This window comes from Musa acuminata, chromosome BXJ2-6 (assembly GCF_036884655.1).
Source record: "Musa acuminata AAA Group cultivar baxijiao chromosome BXJ2-6, Cavendish_Baxijiao_AAA, whole genome shotgun sequence".
Lineage (NCBI taxonomy): Eukaryota > Viridiplantae > Streptophyta > Magnoliopsida > Zingiberales > Musaceae > Musa > Musa acuminata.
The window spans coordinates 42,336,230-42,354,772 of NC_088343.1; the positions used below are offsets into that span (position 1 = coordinate 42,336,230).

Here is an 18,543-nt window from a genome sequence, read left to right on the forward strand (position 1 = left end):
GATAGTTAGCGAAGAATGGAGAAGAGAGAGTAATTAGTTCTCACTTTTTAAAACTATATGAAAATTCTTAATTTTATAATCAATATATATATATATATATATATATATATATATTTATTTATTTATAAAGATTATAGATTATTCTAAAATTAAATTGAATGGAATAGAAAAATTATATTACTAGAATTGTAACTTCTCCTTACATCTTTTGGACCTTAATTATCCTTAAATTTGAGAACTATTATGTTATTATAGGTGTTTAATTAGGGGGGGTTGGGATCCAAAGGCCATTTCTCTTGTACTTGCCCCTTTGGATGCAAGGGAGGGGTATGAGCACAACACGCCAAGTTCATCCATCAGGCGATCGACACGTGTAATGCTCAATATACAAGATATTAGTGACTTATATGCAAAATAGAAGGGTTAGTATGAAGATAATTATGTGATTAGGGACCAGTGTGTACAGTAAACTTGTTTTGTGCTGTTAATCCTAATTCTAATCCTTCATTTGATGGTGGATATTTTTGTAATTTAGTTCAAACGGTAGATCAACTCTTTTGACCGTTAAAAGCTAACGAGAACCCGGCCGATGACCTTTGACTTCCCGGCGGCGCACGATCCCCCCTTCTCTCTCTCTCTCTCTCTCGAACGACAGCCCGGCCGTTGACCTTTGTGTTCGCGGCGGCGCACGCTTCCTTCTCTCTATTTCTCTCTCTCGATCTCCATCGAAGGAGACTCCGGTCTCTCCATCTCCTCCCTGAACTCTGCAGCTCTCGGTAGAAGGTGGAACGGTTGGATCGGGGGGGATCGGCGGTGGCGTGTGGCGGAATTGTTGGCTGAGGAGGGGCGTCATGGATCCCCCCGATTTCTCCCGCCCCCCGGCGGGCGATGGCGACTGCAATTTCGAGTTCGTCTCCGACTCGAGCAATTTCTCTGACCGCCCGCTTCGCATTGAGATCGTCGCGGGGCCGCCGAAGGGCAGGCCGAATGGCGAGGGCGATTCCGAGTGGGACAGGCATCGGAAGCGCCGGAGGGACGCGATCGAGAAACGGAAAGGTTAGCTCCGTCCGTCTTTAGCCCTCCTCCGTCCATACTGTTCTCAGTAGGTTTTGGTTCCGGTGATTGCCGCTCTGTTTTAATCATCCATTGCCTCCGTTGCGACCTCTGCTTAGGGTTTCGGATGTGAAGGTGTCGATGAGGGATTAAGCCCGATCTTGCAGTGGTTCATAAGATAGAATCAGATTCTTTTTGCTTGGAAAGGATCATTCAAACATAGATGAATCAAAATTTGAACAAAAGAATAGTTTGCTGTTTGATAAGCACTTTTAGTCTCACATGGTTGCAGGGTAGGGAAATCAAGACCTCATAATCACCGGCATCACCCTTTTGGGTTCACCCGGAAAGGGCAAAATTATACGGGCTCACTCAAAATGGATAATTTTCGGCTCACTGAAAGCAAACAATTTCCGCAAAACATTAGCAATTTTACTATATGAACAAAACCTAAAACCCATCAACCTCAATAAATTGATACTGTTTCTTGATGCATCATTTACTTTTTTCTTTTTCTTGAAGTGTCAACATATATAAAGAACATACTGCAAGTAGACATATATGAGATTGCATACATGTTGTATCAGAAATTGTATGAGAGCTATGCAGAGTCATGCATTCCCAAAATGTTTGGTGTTTATGAATGGTCATTACGAAGAAGATCATTTGTCGAGTATGTTTGTGTCACACTTATATTTTTGTTCTCGGATTCCTTTGATGAAGATATATGTCTAGAAGCATCGCAGTTAGCGATTTGAATACTGTTTTGAACTGCAACCTGCCTGATTCTGAGGGTTGGTATGCCAGATGAACAAGAGGGGGAAGCTGTAGCGATGATCGAAGAGTCTCCATCAGGTATTAGTCAAAGTTTAAACTGAAATTATTCTTGTTTACAGATGTTCCCTAATATTAAATTATAAGATACTACAAACTTACTGTGGGAATTCTGATATCCTATAACCTTTTATGTCTGTCTACCAGCTGATTGCCTCTGAGAATTCTTATTGATTTCTACCTGTGAGATTTCATAGAAAACAAGCATTTTTTATTACCAGATGTCTTACATGTTATGCAATTCAGGCAGCCAACATGCTTAATGCAAAAGTTATGAAACATGCATGGTTTGTGTTTCTGCCAGTTTTATTTTCTCTTTGACTGAGGATAAAGTATTAAGCTGTCGCAACTTGTAGAAAGCCGACTCAGAAGTTTGATGTTGCTCTCAAATTAAATAGCACTAATATTTGGAGGACTTATGTAGCTCTAAGTAGTAATTGACTTTGATCAGTTGTTGTAGCAAATTGTGTCACTCCTTAAGGATCACTTCCTCCCTTAGAGACCTCATGAAAGAGCCCATTCCTCATGCTTCAGAATCATAAGAGTGATCTTTCTTTTTTTTTTCTTTTTTTTTTTTTTTGTGTGTGTAGATTTCTCATAACAAACTATTCTAATATCTGAGTTGGATAACTACTTTTCGCTTTGTAGGTGATGAGCCTTCACGACACAGCGGTTCTTCTTGGAGTATGGATTCTCCTCCTGTAATTAGCATAAAATCTCTATCTGTAAGTTCCACAATATTATCCGCAAAAAGTCCATTTTTCTACAAGGTAAGATGCGAAACAAACATAGCCGACACAGTGCTCCACCAAAATTTTTGACTAATTTTCTGTTGAATGTTATAGCTTTTCTCGAATGGAATGCAAGAATCGGATCAGCAGCATGCTACATTGCGGATAGATGCTTCAGGTACGTTCCAAAATCTACTGTCATACTCATTTTTCTCGTTTCTGTTTTTCTGTTCATCCTAGCTTAATATATATAGTGGCCATGATTTCGTTGTCTTCTTAATCTGAAATCAATCATTTTCAGAATGAGCCTTGCGAGAAAGAATGAAACTACTAATAGATTGGGGAAATCTGTTGGTAAAGGAAGAAGAAATCGGGTCGGAGGTGGAAATTGAGGTCACTGATTATATAAGAAAATCTGAAAGCATCCATGAATCTCAAGCACAATTAGTCAATCCTGTCTGAACAAATGGAGAACGTAATAAATAAAAGAAGAGATAGTGTCAATAGACTAGCGTGCTTGGACTTGTGATGCTGCTTGTTCATTTCGGGGGGGAACAGAAAGAGTTAACAGAGCTAATTGTCGTAACATATGATCAACATGGACATAACATTTGATACAGGATGGCATGGGTCCTTACCAATCGGCACAAGCTGCAGCATTTCCTAGTATTCTCACTTGATTAATCTTCATGTTATATGTCTCTTAGAGGATTTGCTCAAGGATGAAGTACGACGGCTATCGCTTCCTACGGTCTTAAGCTTAATTGTTAGTTCAAATATTCAGATACAGTTTTGAAAAGAACGTTCATACATATTATATGTCAACATGTTTGCTCAGTTCATGGAAACACCTGACAACATACCTCTTTCATCCAACAGAGGAAGCTGCTCTAATGGAACTTCTCAGCTTTATGTACAGTGGCAAGTTGTCGACCACCTCACCGACGCTTCTGCTGGATGTGCTAATGGTCGCAGACAAGTTCGAGGTGGTTTCTTGCATGAGGCACTGCTGTCAGTTGCTGAAGAGCTTGCCGATGTCTCAGGAGTCTGCACTACTCTACTTGGAGCTTCCTTGCAGCATTTCAATGGCGTCGGCTCTTCAGCCATTAACCGAGGCAGCAAAGGAATTCCTCGTGAACAGTTTCAAGGATCTAACAAAGTAAGTAACCGTTGCCCTGCCTCGACTTCGATCCATGCCAGCTTTAGCAATGCAGTCACTCTCCTTCCAGGAACCAAGATGGACTCATGGAGCTACCTCTTGTCGGCATGGAGGCAGTCCTCTCCAGTGACGATGTCCAAGTTGCATCGGAGGATGCACTGTATGACTTAGTGCTCAAGTGGGCTCGTCGGCACCACCCCAAGTTGGAGGAACGGCAGGAGGTCTTCGGCGCGCGCCTTGGTCAGCTCATCCGGTTCCCTTACATGTCTTCCCGGAAACTGAGGAAGGTTCTCACGCACAATGATTTGGATCAAGAATTCACCAACAAGGCTGTGCTTGAGGCACTATTCTTCAAGGTCGAGCCTGCTCACCGGCGACAGGCTCTTGCCATGGATGACGTGACCAACAGAAGGTTCGTAGAGCGAGCCTACAAGTACCGGCCGGTGAAGGTGGTGGAGTTTGAGCTCCCAAACACTCAATGCATTGTCTACTTGGATCTGAAACGGGAGGAGTGTGCACATCTTTTCCCCTCGGGGCGGGTCTACTCGCAAGCTTTCTACATCGGTGGACAGGGTTTCTTCCTCTCGGCTCACTGCAACAGGGACGTACACAACTCTTGCGACTGCTTTGGCCTCTTCTTGGGGATGCAAGAGAAGGGATCGGTTAGCTTCACGGTAGACTATGAGTTTTCTGCGAGGACCATGCCATCTGGGCAATTCGACAGCAAATACAAAGAAAAGTACACCTTTGCAGGGGGTAAGGCAGTTGGATACAGGAACCTTTTTGCCCTTCCATGGACATCATTCATGGCTGACGACAGTCCCTACTTCATCAATGGTGTTCTTCACCTGAGAGCGGAATTGACCATCGAATGATACATTCTCAGCAGCAGCAGCAGCTCAATAGAAATAAGTTTGTCATTCTATCGGATAGTGTAAGAACATATGTAAGTTAGGGGGTTGAGAGTTTGGTGTCAAAACAATAAAGAAAAGGGGTCATGGCACGAAAGTGTAAGAATAAAACCGAGGCAAAGTGGAACGACTTACACTGAAACATAGCTCGATAACTTGGCAAATTGTATTTGTATCTAATCGCATAAATTTACTTAATCAAAGGCAGTAACGATGGAATATAAGAGAGGCAGAGAAGGAAAAATATTTGTAGGTGAGGCATTACGGCATACAAACAGTTGCTGCTCATTGGAAAATATCTGTTAAAATTATTATTATTATTATTATTCTTTTTCTTTATGGTGAAGTCAGCCAAGTATGATCTTTGAAATCTGCTGTTCGTTTATCTGTATTCGATTTCGACCTATTTTCGAATCAAGTCTTTCACAACTATCAAGAGCTTAAGAAAGAAACGACACAAAGTTTGATTGGCTTTATCATCTATATCTTACTAAACCGAACATATAAGTAGAGCCTACAACATACCTGCACAATCCTCATACACATAAGCAACCATGAGAAGAATCATATTCTTCTTAAATGCTCTTAAAAGTCTACTGTATCCATAGAATCAAAAAGGCAATTGGATAGCACCTTAATTTTCGTCGTGTCTTTATCAAGCATAATCAGCATTACAAACTGGGATCGCGAGCTCACTAGGAATCCGTGGCTCGGATGCTAGAAGCAGAAGTATGGGACCAGTATTCTTTGACAAGCTCCCCTAGTAGAGATCCTTTGGTCTTCATCAATTTCAGTGGGCAGTCATACTCCACAACTTTTCCTTCACAGAAATACGGCAGTTTTGGATCAGATGATCGGTTGACTGATCGATAAGAATAAATTACATGAAAAAATATTTGAAGACTTAAGTATGTTGGCATAAAGGACCTAGTTTCATGGATGTGGAGTAGAGGATATTGGTGTCTTATGATGAAACTACAATGAATTCGATAGTTTTAAAGCATCGTCAAGCATTGGCTATGTTATATGAAGTTTGCTAGGATGAAGAGTTGGAACCTACCTTCACTAATAGCAAGCACCATCGTGCAATCCACCACGGTTAGGATTCTATGAGCCACAGTAATCACAGTGCAATCTGCAAATTCTCTTCTAATGGTCTTTTGAAGGATCGCATCTGTGGCATTGTCAATTGATGCTGTGGCTTCATCAAGAACTAATATACGACTTCTGCGTAATAATGCTCTTCCCAAACAAAACAACTGCCGTTGTCCCATGCTCCAATTAGATCCATCTTCAACAACTGCTTAAAATGGTTTTTAGAACAGCTTTATGTTTACTAGTGGAAGTTTCCAGGTAAGACGGTACCAAAAAAACATTAAATACAGAGAAAAACTGAATGAATATAATGCAGCGAAAAGACTGTTACCTAGTGAATCCAGGCCATGTTCTTTCTCTTGAACAACTTCTCGTAGCTGACATTTATCAAGGACCTTTCAAGCATGCAAGAAGATTGCATCCAGTCAGCTGTGAAGGTAGAACATCAAAGAGGATGACTACACAAAAATCTCTATAGATGTTCTCAAACATTTTTTTTTCACTAGATTGAGTCTTCCATTGCTTGAAGATCAAACTCCGGCCTCTCTGGTAAATGGATAAGAATAAATGGGAGAAACAAAAATGGCCGAAACTAAATAAGGGTGACTCTAATGGTGTTGGGTTTGGTCACTCCTTACATGTATAAAATTTATATTAGACCTCTAAAAGTTCTCTCTTGCAGCCTCCTTATATGTATGAAATCTATGTAGAATTTAGGAGTTCCATTTGCAAATCATCTCTAATAGACTTTACGAGTTCTATCTTGCAAATCATCTCTCAAAGAAGCTAAATGGTTTCTGTAGCTGACCTGCAAAAGTTGACCTATACTGATCCCATGCATTAGTTTTCTCCTTCACTACCAAATGTTCATCTCAGACAAGTATGGGTGTTTACTGTTTTATAGTCTTCGATTGTAGGTATATTCATGTGCATCTACTACGGAAGGACTGTTAACTATGGCCCTTCTGTTCTGTCCCTTTTGTACTCTTGCAATATCCCGATGCTTATAAAATGTTAATTTCTTGGGTGTTCCCATTACACCTCCCAGGAAAAAAGGATTATACTTGTAGTGACATCTTATGACATCACCAATTAGAGAAAATAAAACATTGGCTTCATCATGTAAAATGGATTATATATTACAATCAGGAGAACCAGCCTGGAATTCAGTTGCACATATAGCCAAACCAAATCCAACTCATTTCTATTTTATGGCAGCAAAGTTGCTACAGAAATAAATTTGTTCAATGTTTGCAGAATTTAAGAGCTGAGTTATCCTCATTTATGTGAAACCATAAAGAGAGATTTATTACCTCCCATATTTGCTGATCAGTGTATTGACTCAAAGGATCCAAGTTATATCTAACTGAGCCATGGAAAAGTGTTGGATCTTGAGGTATGACAGCAAATCGGGACCTTAGATCATGAAGCCCAATCGTGACAATGTCAATGTCATCTATAATGATTTTTCCTCCAGCTGGCTCAACAATTCGAAATAGTGCACCTATTAGAGTTGATTTCCCACTTCCAGTTCGGCCAACTATCCCAATTTTGTGTCCTCCCTCAAATGTGCAATTGATCCCTTTAAGTATAAGGGGAGTATCTGGTCGATACCTGATCTGTTTCACATGAAATTTGTAAGCATGAGAGAATACATGCAATGTGCACAACATTCAAAATAGAACAAGAGGCACTTTGCCATTATTTACCTTCAGATCCTGAAGCACAACTCTACCAACAACAGGCCAATTTGGTGGAGGCCGGTTGCCTTCAACAATTTCAGAGGCTTCCCTGGTGATGTGCATATACTGATTCAGCCTTTCTACAGAGACGATATTATTTGCAAGTATGCACTGATTTTGACTAGCAAAAACAAGGGACATATTTAATGAAAACCCATAAGATAGTGCCATGCCAACAAATCCTGCACCAAAAAGTCAATACAGTTAATCTACCAAAAATCAATGTATAAATATATGAAACTCAAGAACTAACCAAAGCGTTTAATAAACTTTTAAATAGCAAGCATAAACCTTTAAACTGGCAGTTATACATGTTACAATGTGCTTTTTTTCAAAAAAAGAAAAAGTAAGATAGATGTGTATCATGTGAAGTGAATGTTAATTTTAGAAGAAAATTACCCTAAGACCGACCCTCCTAGACTCCACATCATTGGAAGCCTCATTCACTGCACCATCCATCAAAGTTCATGCTGCAACTAGAAATTGTTGTAATTAGAGTGGGTTGTTTAGTGTTCATGGTTCTACCTCCACATAACTTGGTTCTGAACAAAAAAGGCCAACAGTCAATCAAGTTCAAGAAATTTTGTTTGAGAATATGCTCTGATTATTTATGATGCTTCTAACAAACAGAAAATGTTATAGAATTACCTGTGAATGGTTGAATAATCACCATTTATGAGTTTGTCAACATCAAGGACAAACTTGAAGTCCTTCAAGGGTTAAGGATCAAAGCATCTCACGGAGGTTAATATTCTAAAATTTAGTTCTTAGGTTTTGTTTTTGTCTGCAAAGACTTGACAATGGATACAACATGGATGCAAAGAGGAAGATGCTACTCTTTACCTTGCTCATAGAGCTTCAGTGAAACTAGTTTCTTGTGTCTATCATTTTGTTTCTATATTGCTAACTGATTAATGAAACAAAACTACATTAGTGTGCCTAGCAAAGAAGAGGCAAAAGCTCCATTGCCCAAAAAAGTTGAACACAGGGGTTGTCCTTGTACAACTAACCTGAGCTAAAAGTTCCTGCAGGAAGCAAAGCCATTAAAAGAGCTGAAGTTGAAAGAACAACAGCGCCCATGGTCTCCAAACGCTGGATCAACCACTCACTAGCTGAAAAATTATGGAAAAATGGGCTAGCGTTTCTGTCAACAAGCTTCAAAAACATAGTAAAGAAACGGTCTTCTTCCTCATAAGCTCTTATAATTATTGCCCCTGATATAGATTCAGCTAGGTGGTTTGCAACAAGAGACTTGGTGGTTCCATTGATCCGCATCAACTCCTTTGCAGATGCCAAGTAGTATCCCTAGTTTCAGAATTCAGAGGTAGTTTGACAATGATTCCTTTAAAAAATAGTAAACAAAAAATAATATAGAATTCCAACATAACTACCTGAAGGTCCTTTTTACCTGCAAACGAATGGTCAAATAAATCATTGGTATAGAGACAAATAGCACTTGCCAAGTGACAGCAATCAGCACCCCAAGGTTGCAGTAAATGTTGATACTAGCACTGATACTAAAAATTAAACTAAAAGGAACATCAATGTCGACTATGCTCGTATCGGCAGAGACCTGAGGAGAAGTTGATTTAAGAAAACAAATCTAACCAAAGGCAAAAAATTTCCAGAATTTGATAACTACAGATAAATTTTAGATATTCTTACCCTAGTTAATATCCGTCCTAGAGGAGTGGAGTCGAAAAATGACATAGGAGCATGCAATAGCGAGTTAAGCAGTTGAATAAATAGGGATTTTGATGACTGCAGACCCAAGATAACAATAAACACGGATCTAGATAATAAGAACAGTGCAGTGCTACACCCAATTGCCAAGTAAACCATAATCAATCGCAATGTGCTCACTTGAGGATTTTGAACATTGGCAGCCATCCATGAGTTCTGAGAGATCTGCCCAGCCATAAAGATCAGATGAGAAAGAGCTGCCAGCGAGAAGTACAAGAATCCCTTGTTCTGATTCAAGTACTGCAAATAAGGCTTTAGACCAGTATCACCCTTCTCTCTTTCCTCTTTCTTAATCAATTGATCTTCTCCTGTCAATTTTGCCATGCTTTGCTGTTTAATACTACAACTGAGCTCTCTTCTGACAGTTTCAGCTTCTTTCTGAGAAACAACCTTTTCAAGACTTTCAGGACTAACAATGCCCTTATGTGCATTGGTAAGTTTCTGAAATACTTCGCTGGAAGCCAATAGTTCATGATAAGGAGCAGCATGAAGAATTTTTCCATCTGACATCAGCTGTTGATAACAAAATTATTTTAGTTTTTGAGAAAGAATCATTTATGTTATCGGTAAATATGTCAAAGGATAATTTCATGTATGTTACATATGTATAACTCGAGCAAACTGGTCTTGACACAGAACAAATGCCAATATTTTTTGACAGTAGTGCTTAATATTAATCCAAATAGGGAACAAAATATCTAGGAGATAATTTAAGAAAGAAAAATTTCAACAAAATTACCACTAATAAACTCAGGGCAGTGAGGTGCCCAACAAATGGGCACACACATAAAAAGGGTTTAAAATGTTAAGAACTGGAACAGAACCAACTAAATCCTGAATGTCAATATAAAAGGGATTCACAACCTTCGCTTCATCCATTAAGTAAAGAGTATCAAGCTACAAGGTGGTGCTAGGAAGGTTAGCAACAAGATAATGTGAAACAGGATGCTTCTTATTTCCACATTAGAAAAAATGATATAAAGAAAAGAGCAATACTTAAAACAAACAGCACGTATAAATTTTAGATTATACAATGACTGACCAGTATAGGATCAAATGCTTGAAGAAAATCCACTTTATGAGTTACAAGTAGAACTGTCTTTGCTAACAAAGCTCCCATGACATATTCCTGCGTACAGTCAAAGAGAACCTACATATTAATTCCCGAAGCAAAGAAAGAAGAAAACTTATGAATGTGAAAACAACCATAAACTGAATATTACTAGTTTACTACAATAAAAGAAAAACTACATTGAATAAATCGGTAGCGGTTTGGGCATCAACAGCACTGAAAGGATCATCTAAGAGATATATATCAGCATCCTGATACAATGCACGTGCAAGTTGAATGCGCTGCTTCTGACCACCACTAAGATTTACTCCTCTTTCTCCAATTTCAGTAAGATCTCCAAGAGGCAGCATCTCAAAATCCTTGACCAGGGAACATTTCTCTATAGTTTCCTGGTATCGTTGCCTATCCATCACAGAGCCAAAGAGAATATTATCTTGCACACTTCCCGTCTGGATCCATGCATTCTGAGAAACATAGGCAATCTTGCCACAGACTTGAATCTGCCATTCATAAAACAAATTTCATCTGCTAAGGACCTTGATCATCATACAATAAATGTGCATAAAAACCATTATTCTATGTATAATGCAATATCAAACCTTAACATCCACAAGTAAGTGTTTTCAAAACGATGAGCAAAAGAATCCTTCTAAAGGTTTTTGTGGGAAATTTTTTCTATTGGAGGCTTGTGATGCATGAGAACTATGACCGATTAAAACAAAGGAATTTCTAAAGGCTGCGACCTGCTATATTTAAATGATAAATAACAATCTGTTGTCAACGATCATCACAGTTCACAGTGCACAGGCAACATTTTAGCGGGAAACTCAAAAGGTATTGTTCTTCTTCACCAGCCAGACAGAAGAAGGATCGATAAAACGAATTAAAACATACCATCCCTTCGGTATTTGGAATCTCTCCAAGAATAGCTTCCAAAAGAGTTGACTTTCCAGATCCAACCTCACCACAGATTGCTGCCTTTTCTCCAGGTTTGAGCTCTAAGTTGATGTTCTCCAATGTGGGTTTAGATGGATTTCTATCCCAAGAAAAGCTAGCAGACTTAATCATTATTGATTTTTCGAGATTAACATTGCATTTTCTTCTGAGATCCCCATTCTGCAACTCAGTCGCATCAAGAAACTTTCCTATGCGGCCATATGCAACCTCTGCTTGAATAACTGCTCCTATAACATCAGGAATTGATCTGACTGGATCTTGAATGAGTCGCAATGTTGCTACAAATGTGAAGACATTACTTGGATACAGAGGTATCTCAAAAAGATAGCAAGCCAAGAATGTAGCAGCAGAGACTGCTACAGGTGATGACCAAAAGAGGAAGGTATTGTATGCTCTCTGTAGCTGAAATGCTGACAGCCATTTGCACTCTTTGGCCCTTAACCCTTCGATGACCTCCTTGAAATGTGTATCCCAAGCGTAAAGCTTTAATACTTTCATATTTACCAGTGCCTCTGACATAGATTTCAGTCTTTCATCCTGAGCTTCCATAAGCCTCGTTTGAAACTTGTGCTGTAGCTTGGACACTGGAATGTTACAAAGAACAGTAAGCATGATCACAATCATGGGAGAAACCGTAGCAAAACCCACAGCATGGTAAAGAATTACTAAAGCAATGCCGAGTTGAATAACTATCGTCCACATTTGATGAAACCAGACTGGGAATTCCCCTACTCTATAGGCATCAACTGTAACATAATTCATTATCTCTCCAGAAGAATGAATCAGCTTAGCAGAGCTTGACAGCCTCAATTGCTTTTGGAAAATAGCTGCTGATAACAGAGATCTCACTTTTAGTCCCAACATTCTGGTGCGGAACTGCCATTGCCTTTGAGATAAAGATTCCAAGAATTTCACCATGAACATTCCTGATGCCAATAAGTAACCTTCATACTGAAAATTTCCCAAACCTGCTGAGACTTTGATAAAGGCATTAAGAAGCACTGGACCAGCTGACATGGTTAGAACCTTGAGCAACGCAAAGAAACCAGAAGAAAAAATTTCTTTCTTATGGCAAGAAACAATTATCCATAAGTAGGACGAAGAGGAGGCTTGGTTATTCTGTTTTTGGTTATTCAGTCTCTCGAGAAACAAAGAGCAGAGGCTTTCTGCTGAATCTAGTTCACCTAGTTGCGGTACATCTTTCTCCTCCAGCGGCTTTTTATAGCCCTGCTTCATCAAAGGGTTTAACCACCAAAATGACACTCTACTGAGGAAGCCAGCTTGTGCAAAAGGAGTGATCAATTCCACTGGGTGACTTGATTTTGCACTATATTTGCTATTCAGTGGTGCATAAATAGACTCCTCGGAACTTTCTTGGTCCTCCTTAGCTTTGGATCCGTTACAGGTGCAAAACAACAAAAGTGTAGTGCCTGGCAATGACAAAAGATTGAGAGCAATTCTTGTCGAAGTGGAATTCTCTACAAGGATGCTCAAGACAGAAGAGATACAAAGAAACCCAGCAAAAGCACTAGCTAATCCTGACCACAGCCTAACAAAGGTGTTTCCTAGATGCTTGGCTCTTATGCTCACTGCCAAGCACATTGCCACCCAGGTAAAACCCTGAGAAAATACCAGTAGCCACCAATGCAAAGGGAAGAAGCCCTCACCCTTCCTTAATTTCTCTTCCAACTTCCATAATCCAAGGCCAATATAGGCCAAACCCAATAAGCCACTAAAGATCAGAGAAGAAATTCGCACTGGGGACAAGCTCCAAAAGGATCTCTCCATTGTACCAACTCCACATGAAACTTTGTGAGTGAAATTTAGGAAGAAAGAGAAGACAAGAAGCACATTGATTAACATGACAAAGAAGTGGTTGACACAAGTGTTTGAGTAGAGAATTCCACCAAGACCACAATTGGCTCCAGCAAGATCTGAACAGATATTTCCCCCACAGAAAGCCATCCGAGCGCCTAAATTAAGTTCAAAATTTTCTCGATCATGAGTAAAAACATGGAAAATCAAAGAAAAACGAGAATTACAAGAAGGAATGATACTTCTTATGGCATCCATTTTGCCTGGAAATGTGAATTCAGTCCCACACTCTTCCTGCTCTATCTCCAAACATTATCAAGCTCCTTTTTCCAGCTATTCATGTAAAAGAAAATCCAGAAAGCTTTGTAAGAAAACATCTAAATCAATCTTGGCAATTTTTGCAAATATTATAGCATTCATCGGGATATGAAGACTTGATCAAAGAAAAAAACAGCATGAAATACAACATGGTAAGCAATGCAAGTTCTTACTCCCATACCGTCATTTGAATAGTGCTCCTTGTTATGTAGGTGAAATGATTTGCATGTCCAACCAAGGCGCATTCCACTTTGTTGTTCGAGAAGGAAAAATCTGACAACCAAAATTTTACGTAATTATAGGGATGAAGACTGTTATCAAAGCTGACCACAACAGATGCAGGGCTTTGGAGGAAGAACCAGTAAAGAAATAAATTTTTAGCTCTCCTTTCTCTCTTCTTTCTGTTCCTTCTGTCCATGTTCATTTTAATCTCTTGGAATGAAACCTAGGGGTCAGTCCACTTTTGTCCTCAGAGTTATGGGGACGAAGACTCTAAAACCATTATTAACAAGCCCTTGATCATCAAGAATAATACGAACAATCATTTGAAACAAAGAAAACTTGGAAACTGTTAAACAGGGAAAGGTGATAGGCGCTCACCTTTTAGCCTTTGCCTCTGAGACGATGCCGCGGCTGCAACATAGAAGCTGAATCAAAAGAATAGCAATAGGAGGCGTACAACGGGGTGGAAGGCGCCGCGAAGCAGTCGAGGGGAGGAAAGGAAGTCGCGAAAAGCAAGTTCCTCGTGGAGGCAACCTTAGTTGGCGGGGGAAATCGTGTTCCGCCACCGCTTTCGTACCCGTACTCCATCACAGAGTGACTCCTCGTGGCTCCGCTGGTGGAGGTGGTGGTGGGGGAGGAGGAGGAAAGAACGGTGACCATACTCGTTCCCTGAGGTGGGCCAATACAGGCTCCGCTGCTTCCATGCATTGCGCTCGTTTCGTCTGCTTCTTCCGTCTCCACGGACGAATCCCTTCTACTCATTTCGGACTGCAGCGGATTACGGACGCAACGACAAACCGGTAATCGATAATGTAACCGAAGAAAAGAATATCAATCAAGAACAAACTCGGCATAACCATGGCACACGAGAACCAACCAAGATTTACCTCAAGTCTAGGGTTTCAAGAAGCAGGAGAGGGTAAAACATGAGTACGGAATCGATTAGGCCGGCGGCGGAGGAATGCACGGTGTCCGGAGTCACCGGTCATTGGATGCTGCGTACTCGAGCGGAGCCGCTGGGCCGGTACGTCGGACTCCACGGGGTCCGGTCGGAACCGACGGAGTCATCGCGAAAGAGCGAGTTGCAACTCGGGACGACTGGCAACACGGAGCGCCGGGTTTTGCCTAGGCGGAGGGGGAGACGAACCTTTCGTTTCGCGGTTTCGATAGCGGTTCAGCGAGACGTGACTCGAGCCATTGTAGCAGCGGGTCAGCTCTGGGCTCGAGCCGGATTGACATTTGGGGACGGCGATGATGCGTCACTTTAACCCACGGAGAGCCTAATAATAATTTTAGATAATAATATGTTTGATGATATTATAATAGTGATAATACGATTGAATGGGGGCGTAAATTATATAATGGTAACTCAGGTCAATAAAAATAAAGGTTATTATAAAGTGTTTGGTAGAACACTGTACGATGTTTTTTATTAATAAAGATATAATAAAATATGATTATGAAGCATCAAAGATGAAATAAAAGTTTGATTTTTATGGCAGAATCATAAAATAATAAAGTAATTAATAATAAATAATATCAAGTTAAATAGTCAAAAATTGGTTAAAATTTAAATTATATATAAATTAAAATAATTATATAATATAAGAATATAAATATTTCAACATTTTAATATTAGATGACCAACCAGGAGGTGTTCAATACACATTTAATATCACTAATACAATTATCATATGATCGGTACCTTAGCATCATAATATTATGATATTTTATAATTAAATTGTAAGCATAAAATCTATAATATGTTATATGTAATGTAAAAAAAAAATTATGTTAAGATTAAAATCAAATAATATTAGATTAGATTAGATTTACAATACGTATATTTTGATGTCGTATAAAAAAGATCTCTAAATACACTGTACTTTGAATCCAAATATCATAATAATATCAATATGTAAGAAAACTAGACACTCATTATATTCAATCCAAATATTATAACTAATATCTGTCATCAAAATATAATTAATTTTATTATATATCCTATTCATTTGTAAAATATCACATGAGTCAACCACATCATATTGTATATTGGATTTGATATATCATAATATAATGATGGTAACTAAGCTTCAAAGTAATCCATAATTAACTCATATAATTAGTATCGATTACGAGAGTAACAATAAAATTAATTATAAAAATATTTCATGAATATATTTCTCAGAATTTTATAAATTAATATCTGCCTCGCACGATAAAAAACTAATTGAAGATTATAAATTTTTTTATTTAAATTATAAATTAATAGAATATAAAAATAGAAAATAAAAAAGTGAAAAATAAATAAATTGCTTCATTACCGATACAACACAATAATATCTAATGAATTTGGACCAAATCAGCCAATGTAGCTAACAAATATCAAATGAATTCTCAAGCTATTCATCAGAAACATTATTTGAGCAGTCAAAAAAATAAAATATCCTCAATATGCAAGCATTTTAAAGAATGAAATAAAAATAAAGTATTATGATATTTGTCACCTCCTTATCCCCTTGACGATCTCGTTTGTCCTTAATATATATGTTTTGTTCACTATATGATAAATTATTCAACTCTGAAGTGGGTCGAATAAATTTCATAGTGTTACATCTGTAAATAAATTCTTAAAGGGTGTAATATAATTCATTTATAAGTGTAATACCATAAAATTTATCCAACTCGTATCAATCTTTCAACACAACAGATAAATAATATGACATAACTCAATTGTTTTTAAATTTTTTAGTTGATTTGATATATCTTCATGTTGATTATGCAATAAGATAAAAGATAATTATAAAAAATAATTAATTTACGATTAATTTTATATGTTTCTAATAATATTTGAATCAAATTCGAATAGATTTATACTTAATAATCCTCAAGAACGACGGAATTTTTTCAACTTAGGGACGTCCTCTAATAAATTCTGAAAAGAAGAGGGTTGATCTTTCATACAAATCAATTAAAGATTATTTTTGTGGGTAATATATATATATATATACACGCGGTAAAATTATCTTCCATTTCAATATTAGTCGCGTGTCTTGTCGTGACTTGTTCTCGTGGTAATTTGACGAATTCCCCTCTCTGGCTGCTGCCTTTTGCTTCACGTTCACGTCGGTGTGGGTCCCCACTCCACCACTATCGTCCACATGCGCTTCCCCGAGCACCACGTCACCTTGTCGGGCTCACCCTCATCACTCCTCCGCTCCTCTATCTCTCTCCCAACAGCAAACACCTCCTCCATCCATCCGCCTTACCAGAACTTGAGATAAAACACCGCCGACGGTGGGACCCGCCGATCTCGCCGTGCCGGAATCAGTGGTCCCTGCCGGGGTTCAGACAGCCCGGGCTGCTCAACGATGATGTCCGGTTGTTAAAGAGGTCGCCGACGAGGGACGTGAGTTGAACCACGTCAGATCCTCGATCGCACCACGTCGCGTCAGGACCACCGCGGGCCCACCGCTTCGTGCCCTTCCGTCCGAGCGAGCGCCACACCCGCCTCGTCCCACGGCCGTACGTCTCCTCGCCGAGCTGGACCGACGTCACGGCGCACGACGCCGCGTTTCCAAACGGACAGGACGGCGGCCGGGCCAACCAGCGGCCGCCACGTCGCCGCCACCACGTGAATAGGGCGGTGCTCCACGTCGGCCATCGGGCGAGGAAAAGGACAAACGAGAGGTTGCGTCATACGTGGGTGAAGGCGCCGCGAGCTGGCGGATAGAATCCCACCCGTCGATGCCTGACCGCATCGTGGTGGGCCCGGCTCTGCGCCGAGTCACGGCGCCATCCCGTGGGCCAGGCCTGGTTTCGACCTGCCGGGGGCCACGTGGGGAGATCGCGTTCCTCAAGACTACCGGAACGATCAGAACCGTCGATTGTGGTCTTCGATGGCTGCGCGGCGTCTAGCCGTGGGCCCCCCGCATTTCTTCGAGTCGGCGGGAGGTGGACACGTGATCCTCGGATCGAGAGGGCAAAGGTTACCCGTTTGCGACGTTGCCCGCTTAATTAACCAATAGGCAAAGAAAGGCCCCACAGCTGCAACTCACGTAATCGACGGTCTGGCGATCACTCTACTAGTCGCAGTGATTCTAACTAACCGTGCTATTCTATCATCATACTTTCACGCAACAAAAAAATGATACACAGCATCCAAAAATATACATTTACGCAGACAAACCGACCCGAAAGCTTCAATCGCGGATCCCACGGACCATCCAGTAGCACCCACCAACCGCTGGTAAGGTATGGGTCACAGTGGTCCGTTGGCCAAGGTAAACGAGGGGCATTTAAGTCCTAAAAAGATCACATGTACATGTTGCCATTTCTTTATTCCGATAGGACGCGATCTGGAGATCAATTCATTCCTCTTGGCACCGATACCGACCCACAAATCATCCACCAGCCGTGGGCGTCATGCGTGCCCAACGGGACTGATAGAGCCACGTCTGTGAGCCAAAAAAAGAGAGAACGCCGTTCGTCGTGCGCGGCGATGGGTTAAATTAATGCGGGTGGAGGGGACACCACGTCAGCGATACCATGACGAGGATGTTAGCTGGCCGTCATGAGCCGCTACCGCTGGACGCGTAGACGGCTCAGCACGCCGAAACGTGTCCGGTCGTGGTGGCGCGGGGCGGAATAAGCTACGTGCGACGCCCCCCATCTCCCGCACCAGGAAAAAGGGGGCCCGGAAAACGCACCACGCGGAGTACTCCGTGCGGGGTCCGCCGTTTGTGGCCATGGGAAACGGGTAAGGAAGGCGTCCGTGGAGGCGCCGTGGGCTTCTTACGTGCTCGTCCTGGGCCCCACCAACAAAGAGGGCCACCTTCTTCTGTGCTGGTCCTGGGCCGTGGGCTTCTTAAGCGCAAGCCGTGTGGTTCCA

At 40.6% G+C, this 18,543-nt stretch overlaps 2 protein-coding genes across 6 annotated transcripts; one reads left to right on the top strand and one right to left on the bottom strand.

Annotated features, from left to right (window-relative positions):
• Window positions 1-589: 589 nt before the first annotated feature.
• LOC135615716 (BTB/POZ domain-containing protein POB1-like) lies at window positions 590-5,034 on the top strand. Of its 2 annotated transcripts, none has more exons than XM_065114584.1 (6): window positions 590-1,056; window positions 1,861-1,908; window positions 2,536-2,657; window positions 2,733-2,796; window positions 3,498-3,777; window positions 3,848-5,034. In XM_065114584.1, the coding sequence occupies exons 1-6, from the start codon at window positions 852-854 to the stop codon at window positions 4,650-4,652; spliced, it is 1,524 nt and encodes a 507-aa protein (XP_064970656.1). In that variant the 5' UTR covers window positions 590-851; the 3' UTR covers window positions 4,653-5,034. The 2 variants fall into 2 exon arrangements, with proteins under 2 accessions (XP_064970656.1, XP_064970657.1); XM_065114585.1 differs by having other exon boundaries at window positions 2,536-2,571; window positions 3,526-3,777.
• Window positions 5,035-5,160: 126 nt separating this feature from the next.
• Window positions 5,161-14,775, bottom strand: LOC135581428 (ABC transporter C family member 10-like). 4 transcript variants are annotated; one of them, XM_065114583.1, is made up of 16 exons: window positions 14,540-14,775; window positions 14,031-14,420; window positions 13,612-13,703; window positions 13,355-13,445; window positions 12,965-13,270; window positions 11,235-12,727; window positions 10,520-10,840; window positions 10,311-10,397; window positions 9,191-9,781; window positions 8,934-9,098; window positions 8,536-8,830; window positions 7,493-7,707; window positions 7,097-7,402; window positions 6,115-6,178; window positions 5,749-5,988; window positions 5,161-5,508 (listed from the first exon to the last, which is right to left on the bottom strand). In XM_065114583.1, exons 4-16 carry the CDS (start codon window positions 13,368-13,370, stop codon window positions 5,384-5,386), a joined length of 4,224 nt encoding a protein of 1,407 aa, XP_064970655.1. In that variant the 5' UTR covers window positions 13,371-13,445; window positions 13,612-13,703; window positions 14,031-14,420; window positions 14,540-14,775; the 3' UTR covers window positions 5,161-5,383. The 4 variants fall into 4 exon arrangements, with proteins under 4 accessions (XP_064970655.1, XP_064970651.1, XP_064970654.1 ...); XM_065114579.1 differs by having other exon boundaries at window positions 11,235-13,270; XM_065114582.1 differs by lacking the exon at window positions 13,612-13,703 and having other exon boundaries at window positions 11,235-13,270.
• Window positions 14,776-18,543: the final 3,768 nt, after the last annotated feature.

Excerpts from the sequence above, each read along its gene's own strand:
- LOC135615716 (XM_065114584.1), top strand. The coding sequence starts at position 852 with ATGGATCCCCCCGATTTCTCCCGCCCCCCGGCGGGCGATGGCGACTGC. Across the intron at positions 2,797-3,497 it reads ATTGCGGATAGATGCTTCAG|AGGAAGCTGCTCTAATGGAA; the intron begins GTACGTTCCAAA and ends TTCATCCAACAG. Across the intron at positions 3,778-3,847 it reads AGTTTCAAGGATCTAACAAA|GAACCAAGATGGACTCATGG; the intron begins GTAAGTAACCGT and ends CTCTCCTTCCAG.
- LOC135581428 (XM_065114582.1), bottom strand. Across the intron at positions 10,398-10,519 it reads CCGCTACCGATTTATTCAAT|GAATATGTCATGGGAGCTTT; the intron begins GTAGTTTTTCTT and ends GACTGTACGCAG. Across the intron at positions 5,989-6,114 it reads ACATGGCCTGGATTCACTAG|TTGTTGAAGATGGATCTAAT; the intron begins GTAACAGTCTTT and ends CATTTTAAGCAG.